This window comes from Carassius gibelio, chromosome B1 (assembly GCF_023724105.1).
Source record: "Carassius gibelio isolate Cgi1373 ecotype wild population from Czech Republic chromosome B1, carGib1.2-hapl.c, whole genome shotgun sequence".
Taxonomy (NCBI): Eukaryota; Metazoa; Chordata; class Actinopteri; order Cypriniformes; family Cyprinidae; genus Carassius; species Carassius gibelio.
The window spans coordinates 12571893-12590097 of NC_068396.1; the positions used below are offsets into that span (position 1 = coordinate 12571893).

The following is an 18205-nucleotide window of genomic DNA, read 5'->3' on the forward strand; positions in this document are numbered from 1 at the left end:
TGAATGTTTGGAATGTAGGTCCAAGGAAGATGTAGAACATGTATTGCTATATTGTAAGAAATATAGAGATGAGAGGATGAGGCTAAAACAAAAGATAAGTCAGACAGGAAGGAAGTGGAACCTTGAAGGTTTATTAGGCACAACAGGAGATGGGGTAAAGGATACACAGAAAGCAGTTATACAATATCTAAAAAATATAGGGATATACAATAGGATATAGAATTTTTTTTTTTTTTTTGATATAAAGTAGTACCAATGGATATAGCTCATGTTACATACTCTGATACAGTAGGTGGCGGTATGCACCTTTAAAAGTCATGGTTGCAATCTGCCAAAAAATGAAAAGAAGAAGAAGAAGAATGACCAAAACGAAGGATGGAAAGAAAACACTAGGAACGTCAAGCACTTGACGCACGTTACTTGGACTGTGACGCCTTTGATGCCTGTGAGTCCGCGTGCGCTCAGTAGAGAGCGCCCGCGGGTTTCTGTCGCAGCTCGGCTCAGCTGCTGCAGATGTCACGTGACTTCAGCATGGCGCTCTGCAGACATGAGCGCTCGCTCGCTCTGATGGAGAAACGGAAATCCCAGATTGTGTGTTTGTGAAAAACAGCGCGCGAGCATGCCGACGCTGCTGCAGAAGCTCTTCAGTAAGAGAGCCGTCGGTAACGGCAACGCACGGGACTGCTCGACGGCAGTGGAGAAGTGGTAAGACCGTTAGCACGAGCAAATACTACACCTGTGGATGTAAACGAGCTTTATACGACACTATAAACTGTAAGACCTCTCTGCGGCACAAAGCTGTTTTTGCTGCAGTAGATAATGCAAATATCTGCGAGTTTATGATCGCCATTTTATTGTGACATCTCTTGTAGGCCACAGTGTTATTTGATCTATATGTTTGTTAATGGTGTTGTGGACACATATACACACACACGCACACACAGTTCTGGGTACGTTAGTTCGCGTCCAGTCAGCTGGGTCCAGGCCAGGTCCGTGTGTTATGTAACTCTTTCACTGTGTTAATGCTTGCACAGCACTTCCACGTTTTGACAGTTATTAATTTGAGAGTACTATTCTATATATATATATGGCTTCTGCATTGTTATGGGAGAAAGTCATGTGGTTTACTGACACTACTTGTCTCATGTCAGGAGTAAACATTGGGAATGACAGGAAGTGAAACATTTAGTTAGAAATTGTAAAATGAAATGTTATGTTTGCAAGTAAAAAAAAAAAGTAGTAAGTTCTTGACCGCAGTTTGCATGTAAATTAAAAGCCATGTGTGCCAAGTGACACTGCTTACCTACCGATAATATGTAAAACATTGATTCTTTCTTTGGATCTCCCACAAATGGTATCACTTTTATTCCACAATCAATGAAAGTAATTTAGGTCAGATTCACCAGCTTTATCAAAATATGATATGAATGATCATTCGACAGAAGAATAAATTGTGTGCGCTTTCTAAAAAAGATATTTATTATACAACTCAATAGGCTTTCTAAGAAATGTAGAAAGTACTAAACATTTTTTATGTTGTGCTGACACCAAGTCAGTGTTCTTTTAGTGTCATTTATATATTGACATTTATTAATGTTATGATTTATTTTGATTTTATTTATATATTTTTTATTGTTCTTAGGTTATTGGTTTTGTAATTTTGATGTTCTTTTAACTTTTTTTTAGTTTGGTTTTTAAGTATTTTTTATTTAGTTTTAATTTGTCAGTTTTATTATTTTTAGCACTTAAACATATTTATTTCTGTTAGTTGCCAAAGTGACATTTCATATGTTCATTTAAGTTTTTCATCAGATGTTTATATATTATTTTATTTCAGCTTTTAATTACCCAAAACAATTGTGTTCAGATCATCAAGTGTTGTCATTAGGACATACACTCCATGTAAAATAAATCTGCTTTTAATAGGCTAATGTATGATCTCAAAAATAATACTTCTTTTCATTTTTTTTGTTGAGGAATTATTCTACAGTGAACCTTTACAACTTTTTTTTGGGGGGGGGGGGGGGGGGGCGGGGGGGTAAGGGAAGCATATGATTGTCTGTTTATTTGTTGCAACATGCATGCTTAGTGTTCGTAGGGGAAATATGTTAATTTGTTTGCTGAGGCATGCTACTTTAGCCATTGAGTGTCCTATGACTGTTTGGATCACATGCTTTGTGTGAGAGAGAGAGAGAGTGTGTGTGTGTGTCATGTGACATTTGAGCTGTATTCAGTCAGTCATCAGATAGATAGAAGTAGAAAGCCCTCAGTCTTTGAACACATGCTACTCAAAAATCTCTCTCTTTCTCTTCTGTCTCCTCATCTGAATCTCCCCATCATTCTGTTTTATCCTCTTTTGATTTCATACATGTAGTTTGATTTGGAAAGCTTACTTCATTTTTAGAGAAGCCGTATGAGTGTATGTCTCCACGTATGCATACACACACACTCTCTGTAGCGTACCGAGAGGAATATCTTTGAAGATGAAGATTAAGAGTCGCAAGAAAAACACTGCAAGGTGGCTGTTCGTTCCAGAGGATGCTTCATGGAACAGGTACACTGAGTGTGTGTGTGCGCACGTGGGCACACATGCACTTTTTGGGCCTCTTTACAAATACAGGATCCTTTTACTTAGCTTATGAAATGAATCTGCTCCAAGTATTAAGAGTCAAGGCTGCTTTTAGCAGACTCTGTGACCTTTTCATCTTCTGTATTAAAAATGAACAAAAATATGTACTACAATATGCAGCTCCGAACCACCTTAGCTACTATCCAGAGTTATGATGTGGTGTCGCTTCTGTCTAGATAAAGCAGCATCAGAGCAGCCTTAAATCAAGTACATACATATATATATAAAATAGTTTTTAATTGAATGCATATTTTTTTAAATAAAAATATTATTACAATTTTTTTTAAAATATTATTTTCATAAGGTATATTCATAAAATCTAATTTAGAATTGTTATATCTATATTTATAATTTATATACATTTTAAAACAAAACATACATTTCTTTAATCTATTTTTGAACTTTATTTCAGCTTTTATTTTATTTATTTATATTTCTTATGCCAACTTAAACAATAAATTGATATTTTTTGTGGTAAATATGCTACTTCAGATGCAGTTTCTGTGCTGTATAGGTCCTTCATTTATGCTTGATCTTGAAGCAGTAATGTTGACAAGAACATGCTAGAAAATGTTTAGCATATATATATTGGTATAAACCATGTAAGTTATATAAAAAAAAAATCTACATTGTTTCTTTTCCTGCTTTCGTCAACTGCTGCTGAAACTGCCTGATGTGTGACCTTTGCATGGGTGGTTGGGGGGGGGGGTTCTACACTGATTGATTTTTGGAGGGAGCAATAATATAAAAAAACTAAATGAGTTAAGAACCCACTAGCATTTTTCTACACTTCTACAGTAAATGGATGATCAAATTAGTCAAAATACGTCCAATCATCAAACACGCAAGGAATGGTGGATATATAAAATTTGTGAATGAGTGTTGACAGATTTCAGTCAGCCCATCTGAAATGGTTCTATCTGTCAGTCAGTGTGTGTATGTGTACCACAGTGATCATATGACACAGCGGTTGCTCTTCATGTGACCTGAAGTATCGGGAAAATCCCCAAAAGGATGTCTCATAAAGGCTAATTTATTATTTATGAGTCATTGTTCTTTGCTTTTTAAAACTGGATCACTATTATTAGTTAAATGTTTGTGTGTGAGGTTTGGCTTCACATATGAGGGTCAAATGCTTGAAAAAGTCCTCAAATATACTAAAACTTTCTTGAAACTGGTCTGTGAAGATATTTGAACTGGTTTTCATAGGTTTATAATTGACAACTCTAATAACGTAAGTGGGTTCTGTGAGGTTTAGGATGTAGGATTATTTTAGTATAAAATATCTAGCGTCGGTTCGTTTGTCAATGTGTAGTGGCAGTACCACCCCAAGAAAGTGTTTTTCTCACTCGTTCCCTCCATCCCGCGGTCTCTCTTATATACAGACACACACACACACACACACACACACACACTAATGCAAAGTCTCAGTAGAAGAGGATAAAGAGAGCTTGTGCTCTCAATGTGTGTAAGTGTGTGTGTAAAGGATAAAGAGACCCTGTGCATAGCAGTGTATTGTTCAACAGCTGTGTTAGAAAAGACTGATCAACATCAGCTATCCTCTAACACACAAAAATTCTCACATTAACACTAAGCAGGCCATATACAAAGTCCATACAATCACTGCAAAAAGACGCATAATGATTGCTAACTCACACATGGACACCGATTTAACAAACACACTGCATCATCTATGCAGTCATAGAGAAGGGGCGCTGCCGACACTGTGTGTGTGTGTGTGTGTGTGTGTGTGTGTGTGTGTGGTTTTGTGTGACTTGTGCACTCAGAGCTTGGACAAGCGGAGATGGAGACTGTGTGCCTGGGTTTTCTGTTGTTAGATTATAGTGATCGTCTGATGTTTAATAGAGGAAACATGCAAATGTGTAAATGGTCCACTTTCCGTGCCTTCTGCTGCTCTCTTGGCCAGTTTCGGGAATCTTGTGATTGTTATTCATACCTATTTTGGATGTATATGTAGTGCTTGGAGGCTAGAAATGAGTGTCTGATCACTTTATCATACATCAGCATGGAAAGCAGGTAGGGTATGTCTATTTGTGACAAGAAAATGTATTTTTGCCTATGGTGCAATTATATGTGTATGGCTTTATTGAACGTTCCTGCCATTTTGGGGGTTTGATTAAAGGAACAGTTCACCCAAAAATGAAAGTTGGCATTCTTTACTCATGCTCGTGTCCTTCCAAATGTTTATTCTGTACTGCAAAAAAAGACATTTTGAAGAATCTTCATGCTTCTCTTTTACATGCCATGTCAGTGAATGATGAGCAGGGAGTGCCAAGCTCAGAAATGACAGATATAGCACTATAAATATAGTCCAAAGGAGTCATGTGCTATATTCCAAGTGTTCCGAAGCCATACGATATTTTTGTGTGAGGAAAAAAACTAAATGTAAAATATCATTCAAACGTCTGGGGTCAGTAAGAAAAGGAAAGAAAATAAATCAACACTTTTTTTTTCTAGCAATGATGGATTAAATTGACGAAAAGGGATGATAAAGACTATAACACAAAATTTCTATTTCAAATGAAAGCTTTTGTTCTAAACTTTCTATTAATCATAGAATCCAGAACACATGTATCACAGTTTCCACAAACTTATTAGGCAGCAACATTGATAATAATAGGAAAAGTTATTTGAGCAGAAAATGAGAGAAAAGCAAATCAGAATGATTTCTGAAAGATCATGTTACACTGAAGACTAGATTAAAGACTGCTAAAAGTTCAGCTTTGCCATCACTGGAATAAATTACATTTTAAAATATATAAAATGTGTCTTTTTTTTATTTTAAGTGGAACCTTTCAAAATCATTTAAAAAATCTTATAACCCCCAAACCTGAATGGTAGTGTAAGATGTACTTAAACTGAATATTCACTGGAACAGCATGTGGGTGAATAAATACTGACGGAATGTTTCAAGAAATTGAAGTAGATTTTATTTTTTTTCGTCATAGAATTGGAACTTTTATTTCCTCTTTCTGAATGTTTTGATCACCGTGATCTGTGTTTCTCTCTCTTTTAGTTGGGCATCTGCTGAGTTTGATCTTGCTCAGATCAGATTGATCGTGTATCAAGACTGTGAGAGAAGAGGGCGCCAGGTTCTCTTTGACTCCAAAGCAATACATAAACTGGACGCATCCGAGCTGGTAAGTTGCTAATGGTGTGTGTGGGGGGGGGGGGGGGGGTGTCTATGAGCACTGTTTTGGGAGGAGTCACATGCTCTGTAATCCAGCTTGCTTGGATCTCATGACAGGTGTGACTGCTCAGCTAACTGGGTCAAAGCGTTTAACACTCGTGTGTGTGGGTTGTATCTTGGATTGGTACTGTTTACTGACTTATTCACTTATGATAGTGTGTATGAAGTGTGTGTGTATATATTAGGGATGCACCGAAATGAAAATTCTTGGCCGATACCGAAAACCGAAAAAGAGAAAACCAAGGCCGAAAACCGAAACCGAAACACCGAAAGAAATTATGGCAATTATTAGTACCATTGCATTTATTGCTATGACCGTGTACTAACTTTACTAAAATTAAGACATTGCAATTGCATAAATTAATAAAGTTTCAAAGATAATTACAATTACATAACTTATTTAAAAAAAAAAAACATAAAATACATAATTACAAATGATGCAAATATTTATTAAGCATATTGCAACAATGCACAGTATAAAATAAAATTCAAACCAAAAATGTATCCCACTCATGTGTATATTTAATAATAATGTACAGGCCTACTGGCCTGCAGAAAGGTTTTAAAATGAACAGTTCTCTCATAAAAACAAAGTGCATTTAGGTGAAGTGCATTTGAAATTGTTCTCTGTAGGACTAGAAAGTGCATCACTTCTCCAGTATAGGCAAGAGGGTTGTCACTTCTGGGGATGGGGACTTCAGACAGTTAACCATCTAGCTGTTGAGCAGTTGAGCTTGTCATCTGCCTGACATTTGAGAAATATTTGAGAGTGTATTTAAATAGGGCCAGGGCATAAATAAACATTTTTATCAAATTAAAGCAGAAATCTAGCATAAATATGGGTACAATCTGAAATTATGTATGTACATATGTTTGTGTGTGTGTGTATGTGTATATATGTGTATATATAGTAGCCTAAGAACAAAATAGCCAACGTATTATTATTATTTGAGGCACTTTCCTGCAGAATTTCACTGAACATATCAGACAACGAGGGTGCATGCCACTCATCTGGTGCAGAGACGAGTCTTTTCTGCGCTCTGATCTGTCTCCTGCGCTTGGCGCTTCTCCGTCTCCACGCGGGTTCTCCGCATCCAGCGCGGCCTGGATCATTTCTCGTGCGCGCTGCCTTATTTCCGCATACAAGTAATGGTCTTTATAACCCGGATCAAGCACATTCGCGATGAAGTGCAGAGGATCCAAAAAGATCTCAGTGAGACGTGTGCTAACAGACTCTATAAGACTGTACTTTTATTTGTTTTTACTTCGTGGTCCGTCTTAATCTCTTTGTTAGGAGACGTTTTAGTGCTGCGAATAAAGGAGTAAGAAGAGAGAGAATGTTTTCACCGGTGTTAAGTGAATGTCGCGGGGAGCTCGTGGTCTTTGCTATGCAGGTGCACGTGCAGGTCGCGGTTTCTGTTTGCCTCATCACAACATTTCGGCCGTGTTGTTTCGGTGATAAAAGTATATCGGCCGAAAACCGAAAAGGCCATTTTCGGCCGAAAATTTTCGGTGGCCGAAATTTCGGTGCATCCCTAGTATATATGTATGTATGTATATCAGGGCTTGCGTAGTCGGGTGATCGACTACTTCAACCACTTGTCGGCGCTGTCGGAAACAATCAACTACTCGAGCATGCATTAACCATAATGCGTACAAAGAGTTTGCAAGTACGACATGAATTTTAGGATTACAAAATTGCGTGTAGCTGTTACTTTCTATGACTTTATCTATGTTGCATGTAAAATTAAAATATGTAATGTTATAATTAGGGGTGTGCCTGAAGCCGAATTCCTTATTCGGAATGACACGGATAATGGCTTCAAAAATGAATAACAGACAAATATATTCAGAATAATTCTGCCTGAATACTCTGCTGAAGCTGGCACAGTCCAGAGTTTTCTAGGTAACAGTTGAGTCATGGGATCAGCGCAATATTGTACACAGACCTCTAAAGTCACGAGTGTGAAGTGAATGAAGGTAAACTTTATGAATGAAAAGAGTGCAAATCAAACACAGCATTGCTGTTGTCTCTCCGTGCATCTCTCAGAAATCAGAGCTTTGCAAGAGTAATATCACCTATAATAATACATCATACATGTTCTATTATTTGTATATGTTTAAAAGGCAATGATTTAAACCTTAGGCTATGATATGACATGAATGAATGGATTAAGCACAGCGCACTCACCAATCAAACAGCCACGTTGTGTGTCAGTCTCTCAAAAACCAAACCAGTTCTAGCAGGCTAATAATCAGCTTCAATACGGATACATTTTCTACTTTTCTACTTGTCCTAAGTGTTTGCATCTTTATCTCTTGCTGGTTTGCGCAGCACACATACATTTGTTTAGTGAAGTTCACTAAACATTAAGACTCGCTTAAAGAGTTCTGCGTAATGAAAATGTGCGCATTGTATTGATCCAGTCGTGTTCAAATGATCACTAAACGTTTGTCATGACATCTCTCTGCTTGCATGATAAATGTTATTTTAGAAATTAATAATTATTTTAGTTTAACACGACATACTTAAAAAAAGATAACGGTCTTATCAACGTTGTATCCGAATGCATATACGAAAAATGTTGTGATTGTTACAGACACAAATACAGATACAAATACTGGCTGTTACATGAAAATTTAAATATGTGATGTCATAATTATAAAGTTTTGACAATTTACATATGTAATTGTTGCATACGGCTATGAATTAATAAGTGTTTATTGATAATAAAAAAAAGATTTAATGTCTTTTCAATTACAGTAGCATGAACCACAAGTAGTATAGTAACTCAAGTATTTTTAAAATAAAAAATCTAGTTAGTTGAAAATCTAGACTAGTAGAAATCAGTAGTCGTGCAACCTCTAATGTATATACACTTTTCACGTTAACAGTGTTTTAAGGGGGACATGTCTTTCGAATTTTCTTTAAGAAGTCAGACTTTCAAACAGAAATCAGACAGCAATTCAGTCATAGTGAGGTAATAAGGACATAGGACGAATTCTATAATAAGAACCTATAATAAGATTACATTAAGGAAAACCTTGAATTGTTTCTGACTGTGTAGCACCTGAAGCTCTGCCTGCCCTTCTGAAGAATGCCATCATTAGGAATGTTCAGCTGAAGTTTTTTTATGTCTGCGATCACAACGGTTTGCCTTTAATGGTTTCTGCACAGCTTATTTTATGATAGTGTCACAAGATTTAGCAAAAAGGCTATTAACAAAGAGAATGGTTCTCAGTTCACATGTGAAGGAAAATGGTCAAAAACAAGTCATTACATTTTGGCAAAATCATTTACCCTTCTTGTGGAAACTGTTTTCTTCACAATATGAACACTATATTTTCACTGTAGAAATATAAAATCAAAGCTGAACATTATGTCAACCCATCTATACTCCTCCATTCTAGACTGTTGTTATTAAATGTCTCTGGCTCTCTCTGAACAGAGTGTGATTTATTGTCAGTAAGTTGTCACATGATTGGTCTGTTTATTCAGCTCTTCAGCTTTTGTCACAGAGAAAGAGACAGAATAACTGTGTGTGTGTGTGCTCGTGCGTATTTCTATTGCAGTGGTTCCCAACCTTTTTCAACTCGCGGCCCACACAACCAAACACATATGTTTGCGCGGCCCACTTCAAAAAAATTAACTGACCCCGCTATTGTTGGGTTAATAACTTAGTACTCAGAAGCTAGATTTTAAACTATATTTATTGAATAAACTAGGGCTGTGCGATATGGAAAAAAAAAAAAAAAAAACTATCACAATTTTTTTGATCAATTTTGCAATTGTGCTTTTACAGTCATAAATGCATTCAGGATTAATTTGAAACATATTTCCAAAAGAAAACCAATCAGAGCTTTATCAAAAAGTTGTAACATCTCTAGAACAGACATAAGTCAAAATTATCACTATAGTGAAGATGTAAAAAAAAAATGTATAGACTTGTGGCAAAAAAAAAAAATTTTTTTAAAAACCTGTATACAGGGACTTTTTTTTCTTTTTTGCCATGTATTGTTCATAGAGCTCATTAATTGTAGCGGTGCCTCAGGTGTTTGCAGTGTGTAGTATGTGTATGCGGTCAGCAGTGAGAGCGCATAAATATAACGCGAAAGCACATTAAAATAATGCACGAGTGCGAATCTCTCTGTTCGCAGCAGATTTCCTTTGCTTCGTCACAAAACCGGTCGTGCTTGCTCAGATACACGCTGCTTTGCACACTTAAAACGTGTCTCTTCTCACTTAAACTGTATCCTGTTCACTAACAAATTCACTCTATGCTCATGTGTTAGACATGAATTATTTTCGCACGTTTTTATTTCTAGCCTTTTACCGCAGTGAGAACGCTCTGATCCGTCAACATTGGCTCAGAAAAAAGGCGCATCACAGACAGTGTGTGAACCTGGAGTTAGGCATATGCGCACGCTCAAATTGTGATTTTAGGACGTTTTCTTTTAATCGCACAGCCCTAGAATGGACTGGAAATAAACAGAAAATAATTGGCGGCCCACCTACAATACCACCGCGGCCCCCTACCACAGGTTGAAAACCACTGTTCTATTGAAATGTGTCTTATGGTGGAATATTGCTGTTGCAAACCACTTTTATACACCGAATGCATTCTTGCTGAATCAATGTATTAATTTCTAAGAAAAAAATATTCTTGCTGACCTCAAACTTTTGAACAACAGCTAACATTAGTTTTTAAATATGGGTAAATGGTAAACATTTAATTCAATCAAATGGGTTTTATAATCTAATTGATTCTGTAATGACCTGGAAGAATCTTTTATCTCATAGACTGCTGATGAAACCAAAACTCCCCCCAACCGGAGTGGTGCTTGCCATATCGGCAGCCAAGCAAGCGAGAAAGATAAGCCTCCTACATATCAGGTTTGTGTTTTAGCCGCTATCATGGAGCTTTATCATCCAAAAATATGTTAAAGCATACACTGTGTGTTTATGGGTAATTAGAACACTTTTTTTTTCACTTTTGATTTGTGTTTAGTATACCAGACCGGCTTCGGATGTGAATATGCTTGGAGAAATGATGTTTGGCTCTGTTTCCATGAGTTATAAGGGCTCAACTCTTAAAATTCACCACATTCGGTGAGTGCAAATGTAATATATTTAGCAGGAATCAGGACCTTAGTGATGTATTTGTGCTAACAATGTTGCTCTGTATGTGACAGGTCTCCACCACAGCTGATGGTTAGTAAGGTTTTTTCTACTCGGTTTGGAAGCAGCACCTCTGGAAGTACAAATACGTATGTGTCATGTTTCCTCTAATCTGCAATCTGCTGCTACATGAGCCTGCTCTCTATCTCTCATTGTCTCCATTTTATTTTGTACAGGCTGCAAGACAGTTATGAATCAATGAGCCAAACCTTTCCTAGTCACACCAGCAGCATAGGTAAGATATTATGTACAAACACTTCTTCCTCCTTTGTCATTTTTCCACTCCCTTTTCCAAAACCTAATGACCTGCTGAGTGCCCGCTGTACATTTTAAGGGATCCTAGCTTCACTCCTGCCACTTAAGGCTGTTCTAAAGGCAGGTGTCTTACTGCTGTTTTAAGGGAGGATTTCATGTACCTTTTACAAAGTCCCCAAACAGTCCCAGAATACACTGTACCAAGCCTAATAATGCCACTAACCCGCATTATTTAAACTTGTATTATTAAAAAATTGTTTACCAGCAGAATACTTTTTTGAAAAACTATATCACCTATGATTTAAAGAAGAAATGTCCATGAATTATTAGCGACAAGCCAAAATCATCCGCTGGAACGCCACTCTCTGAACACATAAACGACAGTTAGTGGAAGCTAGAGGTTACAGTTTATAAAGTTATAAAAATTGATATTTTTCTTTCAAAAATGCATCAAATCACTTCAGAAGGCCCCTTAACCCACCAGAGCCATGTCGAGCATTTTTTATGATGGATGGACGCACTTTATTTTGCTTTAAAATCTGGATCAGTGCCATTATAGAGCTTGGAAATTATAGGGTGATTTTTATTCATTTTTGGGTGAACTATGCTTTTAAATGTAATCGGCAGAAGTGAAACGCTAAACAACTCTTTCAGTCTGTATTTAAAAAAAAAAAAAAAATCCTGAAAGATTGAGTTAGATTGAGAATAGTTTGCAGGAGTGTGATTATAAAAACAGTGAGGCTGTGAAAGCAGACTAGTAAGTAGATGACTTTTCCTGTTTGGTGTACTGATTAAATTACCTAAAATGAGCAGTAATCTCTTACTTTGTCAGTGGATACGTAATTGCCATTGTTTATAAAGTACTTTCCTTACAGTAAATAATTTCAACAGTTTTAAAATCAATATTTAATTTGAAATCTAAATTTACCTAAGATAGCTTGGACTAAAGTTGGGAGGCTTGAGACTGTCCCATAGACTGTCAAGTAAATAATACTGTAAAGGTCCAGAAAAGTATAAAAAGCATGGACAGAATAGTTCATCTGCCATCAGTGGTTCAACCTTAATGTTATGAAGTGACGAGAATACTTTTTGTACGTGAATAAAACAAAAATAACTACTTTTTTCAACAATTCCTTTGTCAACAGTCTCCTCCTTTTCTCTCCATATCATCATATCACTCAGCTGCCTACGCTCTTCTGTGTCAGCCTTTTTTCAAATCAAAGCATAAATACACATAGAAACAGTGCATGTGTTTTATTCACATACAAAAAGTATGTGTCACTTCACAATGAGCCCTGCACATGACATGCAAGAAAGAAAAAAATAAATAAATTGTGCACAATTTATAAATTGACAAAATATGTCATCCTTGCAGCACACTTGTTAGTGTGAGCGTGCCGTTTTCCAAACTGATCCCTAATGAGCTTCCATTTTGGTCAGGATGCTGCCTTAGTTAGCAGTTGCCTAAGTAGGCAGCATGGTAGCTCACCAGGTTTCCCGAACAACGCTTTCATCCATTTATATTCTAAAGTCTTTGTCTGACTTTCATCCGAACATACTGTTTCTCAACCTTGCCATATACCACTCCTCTTTTCAGGAGTTTGCCGCGTGCCTAGTGCTCCTCTGCTCTGCCTGGCTCGGAGCGCGTCTTTCTTTGCAGGTTTGTGTGGAATGCTGAAGCCACATGAGCATGTGTTGATCTCACATGCACACATTTTTTTTATGCTGTGTGCTCTGACTATTTAGCCATTAATTGGTTTGAGGCCCCTCACATAATGCACTTCCCCTGCCTCCGGTCCTGTTTTGCACCTGGTTTTAACATACTCTGGCAATGCGGTCACAACAGCTAAGACAGAATGTTATTTACACCTACAACTGATATGCATCCTGTGATCGGATCGTGAAATATTTTGTACCCTATTCACATCTGTATTTAGCTCTGTACACTTGTGATTGGTTTACCGAAATGGATGTTAGTACTAAGTGTCAACAGAGTCAGTGTCATTGTGGGTCAGCATTATTTTTACGGATGGGAATGCAAGGTTTCTAGGTTATGGAGTTAACTATAAGCTTTCAGATGGGTGCACACTTTTGCAGGTGTTTGATGTGTGCGTGTGTGTGTGTGTGTCTGTCTGTCTGTCTGTCTGTCTCTGTGGGATACTAACCTGCATGCTCTTTTGAAATGGGCTTGGGAACCCAACACCTTCATCAAATCATCCACAATGCAAAGCAATGCAGACACACTTCTTAACATTTTTCAGAATGCGGTTGAATGTGAGGATGTAATTATTCTCTTTTTTCTAGCCCACAGTAATCCAGTGGACATGCCAAGCAGAGGACACAGTGAGGATGGAGACAGTGGCATCGCTCGCTCAGGTATGCACACATTTATAAAGGATAAAGTCAGGACATACTTAATACATATTCAGATTGTCCAGAGAATGGCAAGTGAATGGTCCCTTTGAGCATACCTTACCATTCAAAGGTTTGGGGTAAGAAATAATTTGTATTTTATAATAAATATTTCTGTTTCAAATACATGCTGAAATCATGCAGCCTTGGTGAGCATACAGGTGCATCTCAATAAATTAGAATGTCATGTAAAAGTTCATTTATTTCAGTAATTCAACTCAAATTGTGAAACTCATGTTTTACATAAATTCAGTGCACATAGACTGAAGTAGTTTAAGTCTTTGGTTATTTTAATTGTGATGATTTTGGCTTACATTTAACAAAAACCCATCTCAACGAATTAGAATACTTCATAAGACCAATAAAAAATAATTATTAGTGAATTTCTGGCCTTCTGGAAAGTATATTAATTTACTGTACATGTACTCATTACTTGCCAGGGGTTCCTTTTTTTAATTACTGCCTCAATTCGGCATGGCATGGAAGTCAGTTTGTGACACTGCTGAGGTGGTCAGGGAACCCAGGTTTCTTTAACAGTTGCCTTCAGCTCAACTGCATTGTTTGGTCTCTTGTTTTTCAACAAGAGGAATACGACAACTGTAGCCAAATTTTCTAGGGATGCACGATATTGGATTTTGGCCGATATTCGATATGCCGATATTTTCAAAATAATTTTGGCCGATGTCGATACCGATATCGATATATATACAAATATATACTGATATATTTAAACTTTAATTTTACTGAAGAGAAATCCATGTATCTCTTCTGTACTGATTCTACCATAAATTTATTATTTTACAAATGTAGACAGACATTCACATCTGAAAAACAGGTCAATTATTTCACTTGGAGAATATCGGTTTGGCTCATCGGCAGAAATATTCATATCGGCCGATACCGATAATGGTCATTTTAAGCTTTTATCGGCCGATACCGATATTGTGCCGATATTATCGTGCATCCCTAAAATTTTCTTAACACTTCTGTGTGTGCTGGCTCTTGATGCCTTGACCCCAGCTTCAGTCCATTCATTGTGAGGTTCACTCAAATTCTTGAATCAATTTTGCTTTACAATCCTCATAAGGCTGTGGTTCTATCAGTTGGTTGTGCATCTTTTTCTTCCACACTTTTTCCTTACTCTCAACCTTCTGTTAACATGCTTGGATACAGCACTCTGTGAACAGCCAGCTTCTTTGGCAATTAATGTTTGTGGCTTTGAGCAAAATATTACTAAGGCCGGCGACACACTGGATGTGTGGCGCAAGCGTCTCAGCTGTGTGGAGTGTCTGTTTTTAATTCGGCTCCCATGTTAACAGGTTAGAGCTTGCAGACTGCCTGCGTGAGATGGGTGTCTCAAACGCATGCATGCTAGAAATAGAACCGACGCCTATTTTTCACGTGACGCGCGCGTGTTGGAAGCGTTTCCAGGCAAAATATAATAGGAAAATATGATTATATGTCATTTTGTACAGAAATACATATTAATTCATGACATTTTGATATTTGAAAGTCTATAGGTTGACATAAATTCAGATATAAATGTAATAAAAAAAAAAAAAAAAAAAAAAAATATATATATATATATATATATATATATATATATATATATATTAGGGCCGGGACTCGATTAAAAAAATTAATCTAATTAATTAGAGGCTTTGTAATTAATTAATCAAAATTAATCGCATTTTAATCGCATATAAATATTTGACCTGAGAACAGTGAGAAGTAATTTTTTTTCACATGGATTTATAGTATACCATTGAATAATGACTGAATACATAAGCTTAAGCAACAAAATATTGTTTATTTTTGTTCAACCAAGTCTAGCAGACCAGTGCAATTTTTGCCATGAAGTGTAGCAATAGCATATTTAGAAACAATTTAGAAATAGTACATTTCAGAAATTCAGGAAGCTTATAGGTGCTGGAACCTTCTGTAAAGTGTTTTTTAAGTAATACACAATACTGTCAATTACATTCAGAACATTGGAAACCCTGACTATTAGAACACATCTCTCTGTTGCTTCAGAGGCCATAACATACTAAGTCCAACTCTCAATAACCTTGGCCAAAACAATAAAGAGTTCAACATAAACTTTTGCACCAACAAAATAATACATAGTTCAACATAAAGTGTAAAGTCCACGATAGCTGCTATATGTTTTGCGTTGAGGTGATACTTGAGACTCGGATGTGCTGCGGTGATATGCGAACGCTAGTTGGTGCTCCAGTATAATCGGTCCACCGAAACGCATCCAGTGAGAAACATTCCGCAGTGCAAAAATAAGTTATTAAAAATCCTGGATTTTTTTACTGTAATTAATTAATCGTAGTTAACGCGTTATTTTTTGTGTAATTAATTAATCTCAATTAACGCGTTAAAGTCCCGGCCCTTATATATATATATATATATATATATATTGTCAAACATAGACTATTTTGCCGTCAATACTGTTGACGGTGTCCTTTATCAGTAGGCATATGTGTAGGTGTGTAAAATAAGTTGATATTGTTGTCATGAAGACAAGATCCTGGTCTGTCGACGGTCTCCCTCTATGTCACCTACAGCAGCAGCAGCGCGCCAGCGCCGCATCAGGCACGCTTCTGGTGTGTAAAGACACAGAAAACAATATTTAAAATAATGTTTATAAACCAACAGTGTCCCTCTAGAAAATGTGCAAAATAATTTGCGTTCTGTGTGAACAGCTTGGTTTCAGTTTTGATGTAAACAAGATTTTCTCCACATTATTGTTCTCTTTTTTTCTCTCTCTCTAGTGGCTTCAACTGAATAAGCTAACATAAATCTTATAATGCAATAACACTTACATCATCATCACATCTAGTGCACCAGTGATAAAGATCAAGTATACTTCGGCCGCCCGCGCAACCGCCCGCATTATGTCATTTTGGTTATCCGCTTGAGGGCAATGTTTTGAGACCATGCGTACGGTGGGTGTACGAGATCAGACGAGATCTTATGAAGTATTCTAGTTTGTTGAGATCGTGAATTGGTGGGTTTTTGTTAAATGTCAGCCAAAATCATCACAATTGAAAGAACCAAAGACTTAAACTACTTCAGTCTGTGTGCACTGAATTTATTTAATATGAGTTTCACAATTTGAGTTGAATTACTGAAATAAATTAACTTTTTCATGACATTCTAATTAATTGAGATGCACTTGTATGAGATATCTTTTAAAAACATCTTAGCACCCCCAAACTTTTGGATGGTAGTGTACTATTATGGCATTCATTCTTACATTGTGGGGGTAACACACTTTAAAATGTCTCTGCTATTAAACCAGATATTTTATTATTTAGATCACTATAAACATGGTTCAGTATCTCTGTATTATGCTTTTATTTATTGCTTTTAATGATTCATTGATAGTGGATATTTAATTGTGCATGGTAATTTTCCCTATTTATATATGCAAGTATATACTTATAGTATAAATCTGTGTGTGTGTGTGTGTGTGTGTGTGTATAGATATATATACTATATATTATGTACTATATATATAATATTTAATATTACCGTTAAATGTAATCTGTATCATTTTTCATACTCCACGTTGTGATGTCTAAATTCATGTGAAGCTTTAAAAATTGTTGATTGTTAGTATTGAGTGTTTTATTGTAAATTATTTAGACAAAGATATCAGGGTGATATTGGCCAGTTAGCAGTGTTACGACATAATAAAAAGAAATCGCTTTCACTTTATTTTTCACAAATAGATTGTTTGTGTGTGAATGTTGTGTTAATAGTAGATAAAAATTTCAAATGTTAATATAAATGTAAATAATCTGCTGTAATTTTTATTTGCCTCAATTAAAAGTATAGTTCCGTTTTGTTAAATGTGTCCTGACCTTCAGGCTCTCCAAGATCAGTTTGTTTCTTTATCAGAACAGATTTGGAGAAATGTAGTATTGCATCACTTGTTAAGCAAGGGATCGTATTAAATGGGTGCCATCGGAATATAAGAAACAAATCCATCTTGAACAAGTTTTAACTTCAAACTGTATTCAAATGATTTCCAGCTGAGCCCTCTATCCATTATATTGTCCAGTGAAAACTGTCTGCTCTAAATCAGGAGAGAAATATGAACAGTTTAAGCAGCTTATACACACTTTTAAACAATATGCTCTAGTTATGTAAAGCTAAATTTCCCCAAATCTGTTCTGAACAGTTAATTTAAGCTGTATTTGTCACATAAACAAAATATAAGTTGACCGTTATTATTTGCCTTATAAATGTTGCCTATGAACTCCTACTTTTCCATTCTGCAGCATCTCTGAGCAGTCTTTTGGCCACTCCCCTCCCGTCACCTGGATCCTCCTTCAGTAGTGGCTGTGCCAGCAGTTATCAACGCCGATGGCACCGTAGCCAGGCCACCAGTCTTCAGCATGGCCCCATCCCTCGCTGGTAAGCGTAAATATTTGTACGAGTAAGAGAGAGATTCAAACTGCAGAGGGCAGATGTTAGATATGTTTTTTGTGTATGTCTGTGATTC

At 36.6% G+C, this 18205-nt stretch overlaps 1 protein-coding gene across 4 annotated transcripts in view; it reads left to right on the forward strand.

Annotated features, from left to right (window-relative positions):
* The first annotated feature begins 387 nt into the window (after window positions 1-387).
* Window positions 388-18205, forward strand: part of LOC127948916 (folliculin-interacting protein 2) — a 34155-nt gene continuing 16337 nt past the window's right edge. Inside the window, exons 1-9 of one of the 4 annotated variants that reach the window (XM_052545760.1) lie at window positions 388-705; window positions 5667-5790; window positions 10642-10734; window positions 10850-10950; window positions 11034-11108; window positions 11196-11254; window positions 12872-12934; window positions 13579-13650; window positions 17982-18117. In XM_052545760.1, coding sequence (XP_052401720.1) covers window positions 620-705; window positions 5667-5790; window positions 10642-10734; window positions 10850-10950; window positions 11034-11108; window positions 11196-11254; window positions 12872-12934; window positions 13579-13650; window positions 17982-18117 — 809 coding nt within the window. In that variant the 5' untranslated portion in view covers window positions 388-619. Of the gene's footprint in view, window positions 706-2257; window positions 2555-4402; window positions 4667-5666; window positions 5791-10641; window positions 10735-10849; window positions 10951-11033; window positions 11109-11195; window positions 11255-12871; window positions 12935-13578; window positions 13651-17981; window positions 18118-18205 lie in introns of those variants that run through there. The other 3 variants (XM_052545761.1, XM_052545763.1, XM_052545762.1) reach the window with 3 other exon arrangements.